This window comes from Martes martes (assembly GCF_963455335.1).
Source record: "Martes martes genome assembly, chromosome: 3".
In the NCBI taxonomy this organism is placed as follows: Eukaryota; Metazoa; Chordata; class Mammalia; order Carnivora; family Mustelidae; genus Martes; species Martes martes.
The window spans coordinates 57016598-57029254 of NC_137890.1; the positions used below are offsets into that span (position 1 = coordinate 57016598).

At 41.9% G+C, this 12657-nt stretch overlaps 1 protein-coding gene across 1 annotated transcript in view; it reads right to left on the minus strand.

The window, feature by feature from the left end:
• HTR2A (5-hydroxytryptamine receptor 2A) overlaps positions 1–1821 on the minus strand; it is a gene marked incomplete at both ends in the record, with an annotated part of 59060 nt that extends 57239 nt beyond the window's left edge. Inside the window, one exon of the mRNA XM_080799358.1 lies at positions 1410–1821. Coding sequence (XP_080655484.1) covers positions 1410–1821 — 412 coding nt within the window. The remainder of the gene's footprint in view (positions 1–1409) is intronic.
• Between the last annotated feature and the right edge of the window lie 10836 nt (positions 1822–12657).

Below are 12657 nucleotides of genomic sequence, written 5' to 3' on the forward strand. Positions count from 1 at the left end.
TCTCTGCAAGGAGACAGCTGAGGTGGGGCCACAGTCTGGTTTCCGAAGCAGGGATAGGGAGGGGGCATTTCCTCACCCTGAGGGGTGACAGAGGACCAGTCCCAGTGAGAGTTGAAACTCTGGCTGGAATTGGCTGCATGCGGAGCAGCCGCCGCCAGGGGGCGCCGTTGCACCCCGAGCGGGAGGCGGCGGCCAGGTCCTAGCTTCTTAACCCAGCTGGTGGGTGCCTGCTCCCCATCTGCTACTGGGGTCACCTCCGCCCTCTGGCAGTGGTTTTAGTGCCCTAACGGGACCTCTGGGAGCCATGCACCACTCCTGGAGTTTGCCTTCGAGGCGGGGGTCGGGCCTTAGGAAGCCAGAACCTCTGCAGCATGTCTGGGAAATGACAGGCAAATTTGATGAAATCATCCTGGTGTGACATTTGAGTGGTCAAACGGAGGTTGTCCTAGCAAAGAGCAGTACGGATCCCGTGCGAACCGGCGCCTGCTCTCCATTGCCCATCTCCTTCCTCCTCCATACCCTTCTGCGCTGGGGTAATATATATATACTTTAGCCCTTAAGACTTGGACAGAAAACCTCCTCTTACAAAGACCATAAGGTGACTGCTTCGTGCCTATGTCAGCAGTCTAAATACTCTTCAAAAAAGAAATCCAACTGTATTACTCATAATTTGAAAAGAACATCACATTCTGCTTCCAGCTGAAGCTGTACCAGTGTTTGCTGACTTGCTGAGAGGTTTGACTCTTTCAAACTGTTGAAGAAAGCAAGATTAATGTCTTCCCATTTGTTTTCTACCCTCTTCCAAACCAGACTGGAGGAGTTGATGTATATGTATTTTTAAAGAGTTGAGGGTATAATTTAAAGGCATACTTCTAAATTAGCTTCTCTGGAGGTAGGGGACAATTGAAACGGAAGTTAATTTATTTATTCTAAGGTAGAAGCTGCATATTTTAACATCAGACCCACTGTACCGCAAATGTTCTCCCTGTACACGTTCCAAGGTAATTGGGAAGGTTTGCCACTCCATTAGAGGTGCTGAAAACTGTGTGACAAAGCTAAAACTGTGTTCTGTCCTGAAGGCTGGGATACTTGGGAATATATAGAAGCGAAAATCCAGTGGATTCAGAATGACAGCTAAATTACTGCTTTATGACTGTATGGAGGGCATTTAAAGTAACTACATAGAATGTACGTGTTTCAAAGCACAAACTCTCCAAGGATAATAGGTTGTCTGATCTCTTAATATGTGAAAGCCAATTTAAGATTTAACCAGCGTAACATGGTAGACCCCTGTCTATAAATAAACCCTTGTGTTTAGTTTCTCCCTTGAGCCCCGGCTCATCTGCTCCTAACATGCACATGCTGTCTATTACCCGTGTGGGTGCAGCTGGGAAGCTAATGCCACTCACCATACAGGATGGTTAGCATGGACACGGGCATGACAAGGAAACCCAGCAGCATATCAGCTATGGCAAGTGACATCAGGAAATAGTTGGTGGCGTTCTGCAGCTTTTTCTCTAGGGACACTGCCATGATGACGAGTATGTTCCCAGCAATGGTTAGAATAATCACTACAGCTGTCAACAAAGCAGACCAGTTTTTTTCCTGGAGATGAAGTAAGGAGAAGCATGGTGGTGAGAGACAGCCCTCACAGGAAAGGTTGGTTCGATTTTCCGAGTCCACTGTCCAGTTAAATGCATCTGAAGTGTTAGCTTCTGCGGAGTTAAAGTCATTGATGTAGAGCCTTGGGTCCTCATTTGATTGCATTAAGGAGTTTGTTGTTGGGCTCAATGAAGCATTTTCCTCAAAAAGAATATCCATTTCTAAGCCGGAATTTGTAGCAGATGAAGTAAAGAAAAACTACCAAGTTAGAGCCTCAGCTCGCCATCCATCTTTCTGTCCCCACGCTCTGTCACACTGAAGCCGGCGTACATGCTGGGCTCCTTGGGTCGCCTTTTTTCTCTCATGATTACAATGGGAGCTGAACTGCAGTGGCTTTTTGTATCTCCTTCCTTCACGGGGTTAGTGGAGTCTTGTTTGTTTTCATTTTTTTTTTTTTCCTTCAAAGCAAGGTCAGAAAAGCAGGATGAACTTTTTAACAGAGGTTGCAGAGTTTGGAGCATTCGGGGAGAAAAATGCGATCCTGGCCAGGAAAGAAAAGTTTTGTAATTACCAGGAATCTCATTGAGCTCTGTCTCATTTTGTGGGTTTTGTTGATCCCACTAGTTTAGCCACAGCAGTATTAAAACAGCATGCAATCCAAAACAGTGGGGCGGTATGCATTCTACGTTAAGAAAGGCAATTAAAAATACATCCTGTGTTAATCCCACAGTAATTGGATGTACTTGGGGCTATAGTTCTCCGTCTCTAGGCTGAATGGCCACAGCTGCTGTCGGGAATTTCCATTTGCATTATGCTTAGTTAATAAAAAAAAAAAAAAGAAAACTCTTAAGCAAAGATTAGCAGACAACTTTTCACACTAGAAATTCTCATTGAAATGGTAACATTTCGGCCAAGCGTGATTTCAAGGCAGAAAGAAAATTAACACAGAAATAAAAGACAGCAGTGTGAGAACTTACATTTGTCTTCAGGGTCCACACGTTAGACATACTTGGCTGTTCTGGGACTTGCTGCATCTCCCACGGTAATTAAGCCAGTGTAGAGTCCCTTCTTCTTGAGCCTCAACCGGCATAACAGGAGAGTAATTTGATTTCTGTTTTGCTGACTTCAAAAACTGCAAGAGTGGAGCCAATTCCAGCACTGCGCGGTCTGTGTTCGCCGGCTCTGCCCACACTCGGCTGGGTCACTCCCTCCCTGCGTGGCTTGCCTGAGCGAGGCACACGTTTAGCAATCATTCATGAGCCCCTCTCCAAGTCACACAAAAGAAATCCCTCCGGAAAGTAGGGAGAGCTGCCTGTGCCAGGGGACTCGTGGTTTCCCCGGGAACGGACCGGCTCTCAGGCTGCCTCGTTGACTTCACACCAGACCTCCCTCTATCTGTATGTCATAAACTGCAAGGTAGCAACAGCCCAGGAGGGCGGACCAAACAGGCTGGTTTTTTTTTTTTTTTTCTTTTTTCCTTGTTCCTCTCTCTCTCTCTCTCTTTTGGCCACATGTTAACATAGGGAAGTTCTCTTACGTCAGAAATTGCCTTTTATGGAGATGGCTAAGGCAGGTAAGCTGTGCTGTGAGGTTCTTAGGGTGGGGGAGCACATAAATAAGGCTAGAGAATGGCATATCCCGGGAGCACTGTAAGCGTGCCGTTCTTCCCCCCAGAGCCCACAGTGCTGTCTGAAGTGCAGTTGCTGACGTCAGCGACTTGGGCTCAGGGCAGCCAAGCTCCTCCTGGAGATACTCAAACTATCAGTAGTATTTTTACTTATTAGTAGCATGCACCATTCAACTAACTTATTTTCCCCAGAAATAAACTTACCTAGAAGTAATTCAAAACTTCACATTTGGAAGAGGGGTTTTTCAGAGATCATTTTAAAGACCTCCTGCCTTCTTTGTTAAAAAAAAAAAAAAAAAAAAAAAAAAAAGCCCCTTCTCAATTCTAAAGACCGAAGCTATATGGCAGGTACACGAGGTGTATGTACGTATATACACTAGATAGTCTTATTTTTACAGATGAAAAAAAGGATTCTTATCCTGAAGAGTGGTGGTTTTCTAGCTTTCTGTTCTTATCTTCACATTCTCTCTAGACAAATTCTGTTACTTGTGTGACTTCAACATGTCCTTGGACAAATCGGTACCTTCTTAGCAGGTGATTTCTCTGCTCTTGACCTAAATATCCAGCTGCCTACTGAGACCTTCATCTGTGCTCTAGAGGACCTTGACCTCTGTGTCTTTCTCCGGTCCCCCTACCGGCTTCTTGGTGCGTATCTCCACCCATTCTCTTGGTCAACAGAATCAGCATCTCTTCAGACAGCTGGCTGTTAGCCAAGACTCTTCCTTGGTTCTCACTGCCTGATCGTAGTCTCCAGGGCCGCTTGTGTGTACACAGACTTCTCATTCTCCAGCCCGCATTTTACCTGTCTTCTGGGCTGGAGCCTCTCCCTTGTGGGAACTTGCTCTTGATGCCATGCCTTGGAGGAGGAGAGTGTGATTGCTGTGCAGTTTGAGCGGGCAGCTAAGAGCCCAGGCTCTGGGTTACAGCTCCTTAGTTTTGAATCCCTGCTCGATAAGTCCAACAGTAGAACCCTGGACAACCTAGCCGTCCTCTTTAAGACTCTGTATTCTCACTTTAGATGGGATCATAGTTGTGCCTCCTTCAAGGTGGTGGTGAAACTAAAATGGGGTCTTGCATGTAAATACTTAAACCAACACGCTTAGAGGATGCTCTTAATGTTAGTCATTTTTATTAATCCTATTTGATGTTGTTGAAACAATTGACATCACTCCCACCAATTTGTGCTTCCATTCCTTTAGCCTCTCCCTTGTGAGACACAACTCCCATCTTTGTCCCCCACTGCTCCCACTTCCCAGGCCTAGACTCCTGTTTTCTTCTACAAGCAGCCTACATGGAGACAAACTTGCAGGTTGATAATTTTAAAGTGTTTGTACTTGAAGTTCCCTGTGTCTGGAATGCTCCCACCACCCCCTCTTAGTATCCATCTGGCAAATTCCTACTCAGTTTTCAAGGCTCAGTTCTGAAGGTAAGTCCTTGAATCCACTCCTGCCACTCAACCCCTGGGTGACCTGGACTAAGCTGCTTAACCTCTGTGCCTTAGTTTCCTTATCTGTAAGTAGGGGAAGATAATACCTACATGAGAGGATTGATTGAGAGTAAAAATGTACCGGGCATGTACAAACTTGAGTGCTCTGTAAAGGCTAATCATTGGTTTACAGTTGTCAAGATTTCCATGGCTCTCTTCCCCAGTATAGGCAATGAGCATGGTATTTTCAGAAGCTTTCTCTTCAATTATGTCTCACCTTGCATGTAGGCAAAGACTATATTTGTCTTGTTAATGGTCATACATATAGTGCTTAGGTCTGTTTGTTGAATGAAACATATGACTGATAATTTATATGTCTGTCTTTATTAGATGGCGAACTTCTTAGTCATCTCTTACCTACAAGACCAAGCATGGTATCTCCTAACGGAAGGTCCTCAGTAAATGCATTTTGAAAGAAGAAATGAGTGGGCAGCCTGTATTAAAAAGCTTAATCAGGGAGAAACAAAGAACTCTACTTCCTTTTTCATTACTTTGTGCAGTGGGATGCTAAATTTTATTAAGGAGGGTAAATGGAAATATGATTAAAAATTTTGTTAGAAAATTAAGGCCTTTTTTATTTTGTTTTATGGGTTTCTGTGTTTTTCTTGGAGAAACCTGATGTTTTCAGGCTTGATGTCTTCAGTGGCAGCCAGGTTTCCAATCATGGCAAAGCTCGTCAATGAATTCCTTGATATATGGTTTCTCTTGTGAAATAATTTTGTTCATAGCCATTGGAGATTATTTGCAGTTCCTTGAATACTAGTCCAGGGCAAAGGAATGTGTTCAAAAACCAGACCCTTGGCTACTCTGTTAACAGCATGGGAGTTAGATTTGGTGGGAATGGTTTCTTGGAGGTCAGACACTCTTGCGTTTCAAAGAGGGCTGTACGTTGGCTCCTAAAGTGAACATTGGTGTGCAGCTCAGCAACCTCTTTGGGATGGATAGCTGTCTCTCCCCTCTAGGGTAGCCAGAATACAACTGGTTTCTTGTGAGGATACAAAAGTCTGGTTTCCCTGCCTTGAGGCTGGATGAGGTGGAAGGGCCATCCTGGTCCCAGAGTCTCCATGGGATCTGCCCAGGCCTTTGTTGAGACTGCATCACAGTTAATCTCCTCCCTGTGCCTAGTCCTGCCTCCATTGCTCCCCTGCAGGTATCGATCTGGAGCTCTCAGCAATCAATCTCCCACACGCAAGTCTGTCTCACAGTTGGCTTCCTGGGGAACCTAAGGCCAATATTTTTAAACATGTGGGTTTTTTTTAAGATTTCATTTATTTATTTATTTGACAGAGATCACAAGTAGGCAGAGAGGCAGGCGGTGGGGGTGGGGGGAAGCTGAGCAGAGAACCCGATGTGGGGCTCGATCCCAGGATCCTGAGATCATGACCTGAGCCCAAGGCAGAGGCTTAACCCACTGAACCACCCAGGTGCCCCTAAACATGTGTTTTAATGCTTCAATGCCATTCTGGATGAGTTTAATGTCTTTAAACAAAACAAAAAAATTTTATGTTGATGAATACTTTCTTCTCATAAACCAAAAGTTCTGCAAGAGACAACTGGCTTTACTGTCTAACTACTTCCATAAAGAATTTAAGGTCGGGGTGCCTGAGTGGCTCAGTGGGTTAAGCCTCTGCCTTCGGCTTAGGTCATGATCTGAGGGTTCTGGGATCGAGGCCCACATCGGGCTCTCTGCTCAGCGGGGAGCCTGCCCCCCTCCCCTCCCTGCCTACTTGTGATCTCTCTCTGTCAAATAAATAAATAAAATCTTAAAAAAAAAAAAAAGAATTTAAGGTCAACAACCCCAAAATGAAACTTATTTGGGACACAGTTTCTTAAGTACATAATTGGACTTTCTTTAGGGATACGTTTTGCAACCAGTTTATTATGGGAAGTATTCCCTGAAAGAGGACTGCTTAAATCAGGTGTTGATTTTTTTTTTTTTTTAATAGCTGTGGCAGTATTTGTAGCCCTTGACTTATTTCCAGTTTAAAGTTAGTGGGTTCTGAAACATCAGTGTCTTACAGATGTTAGTATATATGTGAGGGCGATTCTTTGAGCAAGTAAGCCTGGAACATAATGTATCCTATAGCCTTCTCTTAGAGATCGGCAGTGTATGTTAACCTCTTAAATGCAGCAAGAGATGGTGCAGTGAAAAAATTTGTTGATTTTACCTTGCTCACTCCACATCTATGCCCCAGAACACTGATTTCAGGACCCTTTGTTTGATGAATGTAAAATGTAACTCAATTTAAAGTGTCAATATATTAAGTATATAGTTCGAGCTTTGACAACTATATGCCTGTGTAACCATCCCCCAAGTCAGGATAGCCACCATTACCATCACGTGTGAAAGTCCTCTCATGTTATTCTAACCTTGATTTAAATGAAAGCATGTAGTATATATTCATTTTGGTTCTGGCTTCTTTTGCTCAACAGTATGTTTGTGAGACTTACCCATGTTGCTGTGCATAAACTTTCTATGGATTGTAGCCTGAAAAACTGTTACATGGCCTGGATATTTGGGAAATCATTTATTTTCTCTTGTTCAAAGAAACATGGACTAGATCCTTGATCCATTCTTTTTAGGTTTTTTTCCAAGACCATGCCAACTTTACCTCTGCTCAATGGACTAGATCTGATTTTATTTTGAAATGGCAGCATAGAATTCATTAACTCCATGTTCTTTTTAAAGAATACGTCCCTGAGATTTATGCTATCCAAATCTTATTAATAGTCTGGGAATGAGAACAAATTTTCACAAAAGATTTCTTGAATGATAAATAATCCATTCCTCCCTTTGGATGTTCCAGTTCTCAGGTTTAGAACAAACCAGATTGTTTGAAAACAAGGCCTTAAATTGCCTTCTCTTACACCATTGACTTGTGTAAAAGAAGCAACTACTTGGAATTAGCTACTAACTTTAAATTTTCTCACAGGGGTATTGAACAATACTCATGAAAATAACAACAGATAACCTTTGAACACTATACTGTTGTAGTGCTGAGCATAACATTAAAGATAAGGTTCCTGCTTTAATTTGTGTACTTACGTAGTTGGTGATAGCAAGTAGGAGCATAGGGGTATAGGGAGGAGGTATAAACTTGGTGATCAGTGGCATGTGGATGGTATATAAAATGTGAAACTGGGTGAGATCATCTGGGAGGGGGTGAGTGGAAATAGAGAAAGGAAAAGAGGTTTGAGGAATGGGCCCTGGATTACTTCAGAATTTTGAGGTTGGAGAAAGCTAGAGGGAACTACTCAAGCAGAATGAGAAGGAGCAGCCAGTGAGTAAGGAGGGACGGAGTGACATCCCGGAAGTAAGGTAGAGAAAGACAGTGAAGTGGGGGAGTGTACTTAACAGTAAAACATTACTCCTGAGCTCAGTATGAGAAATAAGAAATGACCCTCATGTTTGTCATAATGGAAGCTTTTGGCTTGATTAGAACTGTTTGCAGCACTTGAAGTAAGAGCCCAATAGCATAGATTAAAAAAAAAAAATAGAAGTGTTAAGTATAGACCATGTAGACAGTTACTTTGAGGATTTTTCTTGGAAAACCTAAATGGAGTTGTACCTGATAGGAGAAGAGGTGCAGAGGATTTTTTGAAAAAAGTATAAATTATAACATGGTTTGTGATCATGGGAATGAACCAGAAGAAAGGGAGAAATGGACAATGCAATAGAAGCAGGAAATAATTGCTGGAATTATCTTGATTTGAAGAGAAGGGGTGGATTTTAAAGGTTTGAAAGAACTAGAAGATTCAGCAAAAAATTTCTTTGAGAAATGGTAAGATAACTAGAAGAGTCTGGTGTCCTAGAACAACAGAAGAAAGTGTTTTTAAGAAAAAGGCTAAGAGGTCTACTACCATTGAGATGTTTATTAAGATGAATGCATATATGAGTCCATTGGGTTTAGCAACATGGGTTTGGTGGTGACCTTAAGAACAATGTCATTGAAAATGTTAAAATAAAAGAGAAACATGGGGTCATGGGGCAGTGGTGGGGAGGGGGAAAGGAACTTCTGAGAGTGGGAAGTGGAAGGACGGGATGTGGCATGTAAGAAAAACAAGTGTCAAAGATGACTCAGGTTTTAGATCTGAGCACCTGGGAAGATGGAGTTATCCTTAACTGGGGTGAGGAAGGCTTTAGAGGTAGAAGTTTTGGATAGATGTCAGATCAGTTTGGGGCACGTTAACCTGGAGATGTAACAAATAACTATGTCTTATTACATGGTCGAATGTAAGGAGGAGAATGGGGAGGTCCAGCCTGCATATGTAAGTTAGGATATTGTGAGTATATAGATGGTATTGAAAGTTATGGGATACTTAAGAAATTTCATCCTAAGACTAAGAATGAATCCAGAGATACCTCAACAATCAGAGGTAAGGGAGATGAGGAAGAACCTGCAAGTGACACCAGGTGGCGGGTGATAAGGGAGGAGAGAAATCAGAGAATATGTTGTTCTGGGGCCAAGAGAATAAAATACTTAAAAATTTTTATTTACATTGAAGTCTAACATACAGTGTACAACAGAAGGATTTAAAATACAATGTTACCCAGTAACAGAAAAGCACAGGGGCACTTGGGTGGCTCAGTTGGTTGGGTTGATTTCAGATCAGGTCATGATCTCAGGGTCATGGGATTGGCCTGAATGGAGCTCCATGCTCAGCAGGGAGTCTGCTTCTCTCCTTCTTCCTCTGCCTCCCCATCCCTCCACTCAGGCATGTGTTCTTTTTTTCTTTCTCTAAAGGCACAAATGTTTAGAAAATAAAAATAAAAAATTAAACTAAGAGAAACAGAACTAATTGAGGCAAATGTAATTGCTGATCCCAAAGAATTACCTCATAAAATTTTGCAGTTGCCTATTGGTAAAAAGTATCTCAAAGATTCTTAGGCAGGATCCCAAATTTTGTTCTGGCTCCAACTGTGGATACAGCCACCCTGGTCGCTGTCTGTGAAATGTGCTGGAGGATTATTCCTGGCAAACACACTTATTCCTAACTAGGGCATGTAGTGATCCAGAATGGGTTGTGAGGGTTCTATTTGTGTGATCAGAGTCATGCCTCACAGCTTTTGGGCCTCTCTTCTGTGTCCCACTCCATTTCCAACTTAACAGTGGTGGGGGAATAGTAGGGGATGGGGTGACTTATTAGTTGAGATACTTTCCAAAGGAGAAAAATCTTTTGGGCCCATTTTACTGAAGCGGCAGTATGAAAAAAGCAGCCTATGAGAGGAAATGCAAATGAGAGCTCACTGCTCAGAGGATAAATTTTTAATGTCTTTGCTTCTTTCAGGGAAGGCTGTATCTTTTAGCACTGTGGCCTGATTGTGCCTTTGGTTTGGACCCACGTTGGAGCTCTCCCCTGTCTTGAATTTTGATGGAATAAAATGGGTACACGGTATAGCTGGTTCACTATATTCCAGTGGGTTCAATAGCCATAGATTAGTCAACTGAACAGAAAGTGTTGACTTCCTCAGGAGTAAAGCTGTATATCAGAAAAGCCAAATTTTCACCTTCATGAGGCCCCTTTTATTTTTATACTGTTGTTATTTTTAAGCTTTTATTTAAATTCCAGTTAACCAACTGCAATATTAGTTTGAGGTCTGCAATATAGTGATTCAACACTGACAGGCATCACCTCGTGCTCATTGTAACAAGTGCCCTCCTTAATCCCCATCTGTTTAACCCATCCACCCACCCATCTCCCCTCTGGTAACCATTGGTTTGTTGTCTATAGTTAAGACTCTGTTTCTTGCTTTGAATCTTTTTTTTTCCCCCTTTGCTCACTGGTTTTGTTGCTTAAATCACACATACGAGTGAGATCATATTGTATTTGTCTTTCTCTGGCCTATTTCACTTAACATAACACTCTCTAGCTCCATCCAGGTTGTTGAAAATGGCAAGAATTCATTCTTTTTTATTGCTGAGTAATATTCCATTGTATATACATTCCACCTTTATCCATTCATCCGTCTGTGAACACTTGGGCTGCTTCCATAATATGGCTATTGTAGACAATGCTGCTATAAACATTGGGGTGCATGTAATCCTTTGAATTAGTATTTTTGTATTCTTTGGCCAAATGCTTAGTGTGATTGCTGGATTGCAGCGTAGTTCTATTTTTAACTTTTTGAGGATCCTCCTCTCTGTTTGCCACAGTGGCTGTACTAGTTCGGGAGCGTTTCCCTTTCTCCGTATTCTTGCCAATACCTGTTATCGTGTTGCTGATTTTAGCCATTCTGACAGGTGTGAGGTGATATTCATTGTAGTTTTGATTTGTCTTTCCTAGATCATCAGTGATCTAGTGATGTTGAGCATCTTTTCATGTGTCTGTTGGCCATTTGTATGTTGTCTTTGGAAAAATGTCTATTCATGCTGTCAGCCTATTCTTTTTATTTATTTTTTTTTTTGGACCAAAGCTCAGGTTTAATTTTGCTTTCAGGAGTAGAATTTAATGATCCATCACTTACATATTTTTAAATTGGATTATTCACTTTTAAAATCCAAAAACTTCCTTCTGTACACCTGATATTGCTGATTCTGACAGGTAAGCCCCTCAGGGCCTTTTATAAAGATCTCACATGGGGATCCCAAAAATGACTGAAATGGACAAGTGTATTACTGTACATTAAGAGAAAATTACTATGCCTACTTCATTGTCCATCTCAAACTATGTTAAACTACATGATCCAGGATAAGGTGATACATTGCACATGAGCATATTAAAACCTCCACAATATTGGAATAAAAAAGGTCACATATGTTATTTGTAAAATTAATTATTTGAGCTCCTATATATCCTTAAGTCCATTATTTCCCTTTCAAAGCCCGTTGTTACCCCCACATTCCTTCTAGTTTATGAAGGGCTCCAGAGTCTTAGACCAAACAGGTCAGTTCTACTCCAGACCTCACATGGACAGAGAGCTGGAGATGATTATTCCAGTATTGCCATGGCTTCTTCCTGCCACAGTGTTTTAAAGCCTCTTCCTACCCTTTCTATGGAAAGTCTATCTTAGGGAAGTGCCCTTGCTCCGTGTTCAGCAGTTTGTACAGTTCCTCATTCATACATGGTGTCCATGGCCCGGAGACCTTCCTCTGTGTTAGGTGACTTGATTTTATGGATCTTTCTGCCACAATCACAAAACTTAGGCCCAATTATATGGTGAATTATCAGAATGGAAGGGTGGAAGTGAAGATTGGATAATTGCATTTCTGTAATTTTTATTTTTTAAATTTATTTTTGGCACCTTTTAAAAAATTTAAAATAAATTAACAAACATATAGTACATCATTAGTTTCTAGATGTAGTGTTTAGTAATTTATCAGGTGTGTGTAACACCAATGCTCATTACATCACCCGTTACCCCATTCCCCCCACCCATCTCTCCAGGAACCCTCAGTTTGGTACCTATAATTAAGAGTCTCTCATGGTTTTTCTCTCCGATGATTTCCTGCTCAGTTTTCCCTCCCTTCCCCTATGATCCTCTGCACTGTTTCTTCTATGCCACATATGAGTGAAACCATGTGATAACTGTTTTTCTCTGATTGACTTATTTCACTTAGCATAATACTCTCCGGTTCCACCCATGTCAATTTAAATGGTTAAGTATTCATCCTTTTTGATGGTGGAGTAATACTCCATTGGAGATTTTATATATACACACACACACATATACACATCTTTATCCATTCATCTGTCGATGGCTCTTCTACAGTTTGGCTATTGTGGACATTGCTGCTATGAACATTGGGTTCAGTTGCCCCTTCTGTATGGAACTAGGAAAGACCCTGAATAGCCAGAAAATGTTGAAAAAGAAAACTAGAGCTGGTGCCATCACAGTGACGGACTTCAAGCTCTATTACAAAGTTGTAATCATCAAGACAGTATGGTACTGGCACAAAAACAGACACATAGATCAGTGAAACAGAATAGGGAGCCCAGAAAT